The sequence below is a fragment of the Eurytemora carolleeae genome, unplaced genomic scaffold, assembly GCF_000591075.1.
Source record: "Eurytemora carolleeae unplaced genomic scaffold, Eaff_2.0 scaffold1420, whole genome shotgun sequence".
Classification (NCBI taxonomy): domain Eukaryota; kingdom Metazoa; phylum Arthropoda; class Copepoda; order Calanoida; family Temoridae; genus Eurytemora; species Eurytemora carolleeae.
This window is the reverse complement of record NW_019397426.1, coordinates 67041-75839: the sequence shown is the minus strand read 5'-3', so window position 1 is coordinate 75839 and position 8799 is coordinate 67041. Positions and strand designations below refer to the sequence as shown.

General features: G+C 31.9%; 1 protein-coding gene across 1 annotated transcript; it reads right to left on the bottom strand.

Annotated features, from left to right (window-relative positions):
- Window positions 1–2044: 2044 nt before the first annotated feature.
- Window positions 2045–3040, bottom strand: LOC111714229 (shematrin-like protein 1). The gene is made up of 2 exons (XM_023489290.1): window positions 2929–3040; window positions 2045–2718 (listed from the first exon to the last, which is right to left on the bottom strand). The coding sequence occupies exons 1-2, from the start codon at window positions 2947–2949 to the stop codon at window positions 2191–2193; spliced, it is 549 nt and encodes a 182-aa protein (XP_023345058.1). The 5' UTR covers window positions 2950–3040; the 3' UTR covers window positions 2045–2190.
- Window positions 3041–8799: the final 5759 nt, after the last annotated feature.

Here is an 8799-nt window from a genome sequence, read left to right as displayed (position 1 = left end):
TAAAGATGAAGAGAAGGATGAAGATGAAGAGAAGGATGAAGATGAAGAGAAGGATGATGATGAAGAGAAGGATGAAGATGAAGAGAAGGATGAAGATGAAGAAAAGGATGAAGATGAAGAGAAGGCTGAAGATGAAGAGAAGGATGAATAGGAAGAGAAGGATAAAATGAAGAGAAGGATGTAAATGAAGAGAAGGATGAAGATGAAGAGAAGGATGAAAATAAAGAGAAGGATGAAGATAAATAGAAGGATGAAGATGAAGAGAAGAATAAAGATGAAGAGAAGGATAAAGATGAAGAGAAGGATGAAGATGAAGAGAAGGATAAAGATGAAGAAAAGTACAAAAATGAAGAGAAGGATGAAGAGGAAGAGAAGAAAGAAGATGAAGAGAAGGATAAAGATAAAGAGAAGGATGAAGAGGAAGAGAAGGAAGGAAATGAAGAGAAGGATAAAGATAAAGAGAAGAATATAGAGGAAGAAAAGGAAGAAGATGAAGAGAAGGATAAAGATGAAGAGAAGGATGAAGATGAAGAGAAGGAAGAAGATGAAGAGAAGGATAAAGATGAAGAGAAGGATGAAGATGGAGAAAGAGCTAAAGATGAAGAGAATGAGGAAGATCTAGAGAAAAGCCATTGACTCGGAAATAAAATTTTCTAATCCCTTTATCTTTGCAACTTTTAAACCTGTAAACTTTTGATATTTCAAATTTAGATTATGTTAAAAAACAGTAGTGGTAGATTGAAACAAATAATGTCTTGAACATATTGGAGATATTGGCTAATGTATGTAGTCCGAATAAGTTTACGAAAAAGTGACAAACAGTTTTTGTTTAAATCTAACAACTTCTGTAAAACAGATGCCCAATGATTTCAGATAAAAAATTAACATGCACCATTAATCTAAAATAAAAAAATTATCTTAAACTTTATTTTGTTGTATTTCAAGAATTTCTGTATTTCCTAGTAAAACTTTTTTTACTAGCTAAGGATCAATCCACCAGAGGTCTAACCAATTACTATTTAATTATAGAAATAAACCAGGTTTCCAGTCATATTCTTTTTTTAGGAGCAAACCTTGATAATGATATCTCTTAAACTTGATTCTGTTATCGTTAAACCTTGATTCTATTATGTCTAACCCTTGATTCTGCTATCTTTAAACCGTGATTCTGTTTTCTCTGACCCTAGATTGTGTTTTCTTTAAATCTTGATTCTATTATGTCTAACCCTTGATTCTGTTATCATTAAACCTTGATTCTATTATCTCTAACCCTTTGTTCTGTTATCTCTAACCCTTGATTTTGTTATCATTAAACCTTGATTCTGTTATCTCTAATCCTTTGTTCTGTTATCTCTAACTATAAAACTTATCTTGTGTTATCTTTAAATCTTGATTCTATTATGTCTAACCCTTGATTATGTTATCATTAAACCTTGATTCTATTATCTCTAACCCTTTGTTCTGTTATCTCTAACCCTTTGTTCTGTTATCTCTAACCCTTGATTCTGTTATCATTAAACCTTGATTCTATTATCTCTATCCCTTGATTCTGTTATCATTAAACCTTGATTAAATCATCTCTAACCCTTGATTTTTTATCATTAAACCTTGATTCTATTATATCTAACCCTTGATTTTGTTATCATTAAACCTTGATTATATTATCTCTAACCCTGGATTCTGTTATATCTAACCCTTGATTTTGTTATCTTTACACCTTGATTCTATTTCCTCTAACCCTTGATTTTGTTATCAATAAACATGGATTCTATTATCTCAGCCCTTGATTATGTTATCATACCTCATACATTGATTTTATTATCGATATCACTAGATTCTGTTATCTCTAATCTTTACTTATTTTGTTATCTCTAATCCTCGATTCTATTATATCTAACCCTTGGTTCTGTTATCTCTAACCCTTGATCTGTTATCTCTAACTGTTTATTCTTTTATATCTGCCCATTGATTCTTAACTCTTGATTCTGTTATCTCTTTAACACTTGATTTTGTTATCTCAAAAACTCTTCAGTGTTTCACATAATTCAAAAATTTCAATAAGATTTATTTAATGATTCAAAATTCCTACACCATAGAATAAACTATGGGCACTGAACTCATGCCAGTGAGATTTGATCATTCTGCCTTTTCTATAAATATTTTGATGTTAACAACTGATCAGGATTTGAATTATCTGCCATAACCATATCCGTAGTAGGCTCGGGGATATCCATATCCATATCCGTGGTGGGCATATCCGTATCCGTAGGCAAGGGGATATCCAGATCCATAGTAAGCATCAGCATCAGCATCAGCGGTGGGCTCAGCATCAGCAGACCTCTTGCCTAGGTACCGTCCGTAGTAGTGTCCGTAGGCATAAGGGTGGGCATAGGCACTGTATCCATAAGCATAAGGAGCAGCATAGGCTCTGTAGGCATAGGGAGCAGCATATCCGTATCCGTATACACCATAGTAGGCATCAGCATCAGCGGTGGGCTCAGCAGCGGCAGTAGGCTCTGCATCAGCAGTGGGCTCAGCATCAGCAGACCTCTTGCCTAGGTAGTGTCCGTAGCCGTAGGGCCTGGCTGCATAACCGTAGCCGTAATATCCTCTGGAATATCCATAAGGAAAAGCTCCATAGCCACCATATCCATAGACTCCATAGTAGGCATCAGCATCAGCTGCTGCTTCAGCAGCCACGGAAGCGGCAAGGCAAACCTGATTAATAAACTTGGATTAAAATCATAGGTTCACAGGATTCAATTCTTACTTTCAAAACAATTTATTACAATAAATTTCACGAAAATACGTTAAGAATCTTTTAGAATTATATCAGCACAGAAACAGCAAAAATAAAGAATGTAAGCAAAAGAATAATGTTGTATTTTTTAGGGTTTTCTAACGAAGATGAAAGATATATGAACTCACCAGAACGACGAACTTGAGCATGTTTCTTCTCACTGGCAGTGAATGAGAACTACAGACACTGCGCACTCTTTTATACCTCCAAACAGAGAGGCGTGTCCACAGCGCTCACAGCGCGCAGACAGACGGTAAATGTCAAAGTTTAACGGCTGTTATTTAAAGCTGACTTGGGGCCTTACCATTTTGATTTCTCGAAATTTTCTGCACGTGAAATGGTTCAATGTAAAATTATCAATTTAAATTTTACAAATACAAAAAATATTTTTAAAATTTTTTTATTTTTTTTTTTAAGAGAATACATGTTATAAATTAAAATCTTTTAGAACCAGTTCAACTCAAAGCTGTTTATAATTACGTAATTATTATAAAATGTTGATTAAAATTATTTTATTTTCTTTTCAAAACTCAGCACACACACATATTCTTGAATTAGACATCTTTATATAATTCTTTATTACCCGCTCAAACATTTTTTTCCATTATTTACAGCTGGGCGGGAACAGGGTCTGTTGAGGCTTTTGGGACAGATTTAAGAAAAATGAAGAAAAAAATCCAAGTTTTCATAGTTTTTACCATATCCCTACCCTTATCCATTACTTGAACCAATTAACCAGTATAGGTATTTTTTGGATGATTTTTATTATCTATGTAATACAAAAAGTATAAGTGAGGCTGTCGAAGAATTTAATGTGTAACTTTCAGAGTTGTCAATATCTCAGTGATATAAATAAAAACGGCTGGACCAAATAGGCTGAAATTTTTAATGGAGACCCTGAATTATTGTTAAAAATAGATGGACTGAATGGGAATTCAAAATGATTGAACCACTCTTATAAAATTGTACAGCATTTTCTTCAAAAAACGTTGTTTATAGTGTCCAGTAGTTTCTAGTCCCCCCCCCACCCCATCTAATGGAGGATAAAAAATATGCCGCACTGAGAACTGTTTTTGGTAGCGAACAATACTATTTTCAAGGGTTGTTTTATACCCTGCATACTGTACAGTAAACATAGAAGGTGTTTCAGGCTGAATCTTTAGCTTAGGTCTAAATCTAAAAGTTTGATTAAATCACTAATAAGATTTATTATATTAAAACACCTGATCTAACGGTTCGGCGGCGGCTTTGGTGTGGTTTGGAAAACAAAATAAAATTGAACAAAAAGGAATATCTTTGAATTATACAGTGCTACCCATAAAACTATGGAATTGGAAGAAGGCTGTCATACTTAAAGGGAGTGTTCGCGAAAAATGAAAGGGGATATAGTCTTAATGCGATAAAAAAGCGCTTTTGATCCCTTCTAATCTTACTTCTATCTGTTGCTGTAAAATAATTTTTTTGAGAGAAGTCTCTAAGATGTTTAAATGTTATGTTTAAGTTAAGAATTTCGACCGAAAACTTACTATTTCATTGAAAACACTTTAAAAAGGATTTTTCAACTCGCTACTATGACTAAATCAAGGATTTGGGGTGCTGCTGGAGCCCCTATATCTCTTTTATATGATGCTTTCTTTTTCTTTTGCGCTATAATAAAATATAAGTTTTTCTTCCAAAAAAGGTCGCTGTAACAAAGACGACATCTGAATATATTGCGGGTTTACCGGAACCATTCAAGAATAAATATATGAACGGGAAAAGCTTAACTTTAAATTAAAATCATTGTAAATCAATGCTAGCTACAATTGATTCAATGTTTGTAAATGAAAAGATTTTCAGAATATATTCATGTTGTCCATTTTCAACATGAAACACAAGACAAATAAATTTTAAGAGGCCAAAAATCCCACATGACCCCCTATAATACCATACGGTTGGGGGGGGGGGGTCTATCCCCCTTACGATTTTGCCCTTAGAGTTAAGATATGGGAGTGTGATACATGTCTTTGGTCCAACTTTTTAAGGCCTGCGTATTAAATCAAAAATCAAACTCTAACTTTTATGGTTAGGGTGAAAGAAAGGATATTAAAAAGGTTTTGAAAAAGTACGTCGGAAAAAAATTTAAAAAATTTTAATTTTTGGACAAATATATAACATTTTCAAATATATAGATTTTAGTCCTGTAGCTTAATTAGTTAAAAAGTTTTTGACTGTCCTACTCTATAAATAAAATTTTTTTTTAAGTTTAGAAATGCCAAAATTTGTTCACGACTATGATGTTGAAGAAGTGAAGAAATTTTAGCGTTCTAATGAAAGCTATTTTTAAGTTATTTAGAAAAAATCAACGAGGTTATAGTGTAAAGCGTGATGATGTACGCTAATCCTTTACTTATGAACAGGCCATGTACTTCACTTCCAAAGGTCAATCTGTATGTTACAGTACTCGGGGATGATTTTTGAAAATATTTAAATCGTGTGCAGGATTCCATTTTTAAAGGAAGACGTACGTTTACAGTCTTTTACAGAGCAATATTTCATCATTAATAAACTGTTCTGAGAAAACTGAGTAAAATTCAAGATACAAAACCTCCCCATAAACTTGTACTCCGAAAGCGTACTGCATATTTGATGTTTGTACTGTATGAATAGGCCATAATCTCTTAATATCCTTTATCAGTAAACTGTCCTGAGTGTACGCTCACAGGGGGTATGGTGAAAGCAACCCCCCCCCCCCAGCTGTGATAGGGTTAAGTACATAGAGAATAGAATATATAGAGAGGAATTATACGAATCTCTCTGTATTTCTTTTTTTTTTCGTTTTCAGCCTGAAAGGGAGTTCAAAGTGTACAAATCATGCAAATGTTCACAAATTATATGCAGTAGAGTGCATTAAAACAGTATGTTCCCTAGACTATTCATTTTTAAACTGTTAAATAAACTTTATAATGAATTAGTTGAATAAAAACATCATTTGATTTATAATTATAACGGAAAATCATCGTTTGTAAAGTGGAAGGCATAGAGTCTATGTGAAATGATCATTGGTCAATTATGAAACCAACCTATTTCATAATTTGGTTTTCTTTTAACAATAATTTGAGATTTTCTATAAAATCATATTCCAGGGCCCAACAGGTTATGTAGCATAAATATGTGAAGTACACCTGCAGTATGGAAACAGTACAACAAAATGGCCGTTTTACACTTTTTTCCATTAAATTCGTCTCTATATATTCTATTCTCTATGGTTATGTACTAAAGTTCTATGAACATAAAGCTCAGCCATTTTTATTCATTGTACAGTGCACACAGACACAAAGTCAGATTCATTTCACTTGATAAATTGATTTTCAAACTACTGATAAAATTATTTGCTTTATACAGTGAAACCCTTAATAATGAATACATCGAAAGAATTCATCAAATGTCGTATTCTTCACTTTCTGATAATGGAATATTGCAGATATTTAGTTTTTTAATCAAATGATTTTATGGAACTCTTTAAAACTGTTTCCGCATATTCATGGCTATTTATTTATTTTCGCAAATAGTGAAATTTACGTAATATAGTATAAAATTCATTGAAAATTGTCAAGACGACATTTGATAAATTCTTCCGATGTATTCGTTATTAAGGGTTTCACTGTAACATAATTAAATACGCATCTTTAATGCAGGAATGTTTTTTGAGTCTTGATGTAAGAATATTTTTGAATCTGGCCTTTTTTATTGAATATTTTTTGTTCATCCTTTTTTGGCGCATGAATCAAGTGCGTGACTTGAATTGAGTCCATTGTGTACCAAGCATCTATGTATCAAATTTACCAAAGAGAATAGAATATATATTAAAGTGGAATTTAGACAATCCCTCGGTATAAATTTTGTCAGTCCCTTTCCGCCTGAAAGGTTGTTTAAAGTGTACAATCATGCAAATGTTCACAAATTATATGCAGTAGAGTACATTAATACAGTATAATCCCTAGACTATCCATTTCAATTTCGAATTTTTTAAAGCTGTTAAATAAACTTTATAAAATAAATTAGGTGAATAAAAACATCATTTGATTTATAGTTATAACGGAAAATCATCGTTTGTAAAGTGGAAGGCATAGAGTCTATGTGAAATGATCATTGGTAAATTATGAAACCAGCCTATTTCATAATTTGGTTTTCTTTTAATATTAATTTTAGATTGTCTATAAAAGGATGTTCCAGGCCCAAAAGGTTATATAGCATAAATATGTGAAGTACGCCTGCAGTATGGAAACAGTACAACAAAATGGCCGTTTTACACTTTTTTCTAATAAATTCCACTCTAATATATATTCTATTCTCTTTGTATACAACCTATATACATCTAGATATCTGGACTCCTGAGCCTACAACTTTAATCCTTTAGAGTCGATCCTAAATCTGAAACCAGCTTCATAAAAACGATAATTCTAACCAAAATATGAGACAATGTGTTAATTGTAAAAATATACCAAATTTAGAATCCAAGCAATATAGGTGAGACCTTCTTTTACAAAATAAAAAAGGGAAGAAAGGGGAAAATGTTGAGTTAAAAAATCCGTTTGAGTGGAGAATATACTTTAAAATTATGTTGTTAAAGAAATTGACATGCAATCGATCAATTTATGCGATTGCTTTCAGTATTCAATGAAGAAACTGAGTTTTTGCCACAAAATCTGATTTTATAATCCCTATGTCTTTGCAACACAATGTTGTAGACTGTAGACCTTTGATATTTCAAACTATGAATTATGTTAGGTCAAATAATCTAGGTTTGAAATTGTGAGTTTGTGGCAAAAAAACAGTTCCTTTTGAATTTTTATATAAGGTTGCAGTCACAGACAAGGTTTTGGGCCCTTCTTAAGAAATAAGGGCCCAAAATTTTTATTTTTTAGCGACATTTTTGGCTTTAGATAAAAACTTAAATGGTCTGTTCACATAAAAATATTTGCTATACTTTCTCTGAAAAACAAAAATATTGCAAAAAATTGCAAAAAAAAGGACATCTTTGTTGTTGTAAATTTAGTGAATTTTAAAAAATGTATCACTAAAAAAAAGATGAAAATGTTAGCTATTAATGAAAGTTTATATACGATAACTTTTTATTTAATTCATAATGCATTTTCAAACAAAATTGCATGGTGTCCTGAATCCCAATTCATGCAGATAATAAAGTGAAAACCGACGAGCGCTTCTCAGCATTTTTTGTGAACACAAATTAAATATTTTATTTCAAAATGATTAACCTAGAAAGTCATAAATAGGGAATTCGTACATTGTAATTATTTCTCTGAATAAAAAATATAATTTGCAAGGTACAAAAAGTAAGTTTCAAAAGTTTGTCAAATGTATTAATGCACTGCACCAACATAATATAATATAATATAATTATAATCTATACATTAATTTTACAGAAAAAAAATAAACTGTTTTTGTCACTATCTATAATTTCCAGATATTTAGAACACAGCTTGTACACCACCAGGAGTAAAATGTACAGAAGAAATTAAAAAATTTTATTCTGCTTTTTAAAAGATAATTTTCGCAGATTCTACCAGGCTACAGGGCGCTTCGTGCCTATCTTTTATTTAAACTCTTTATAGTTGCTCAATCTTTCAGCTTTTTCTTTTCGATAAAACAAACAAAGAATATGCTAATTTAAATTTTTTTTCCGTGGATTTTTTTAAAAATAAATTATAAACGAAAATCAAAAAATTTTGGAGACTATTTTTTGTTATTTTAAGCATCCATAAACCTTCCCTGGGGTCATCGGTTCAGCCGTTTTGACATTTATTGGATACACACAGGCGAACAAAAGACACCTAGACAGACAGACAACCACAGTATAGATGATTTATCTATGTGTACAATTACACTTTACTGCAATGTACAATTGTACATGAACCCCCGTGCGGTTTGGTATGGCGAATACTAATTATAGTGATTAAGGTTTATTGGATTTTATTTATGGTTCGATTCTTGTTGGT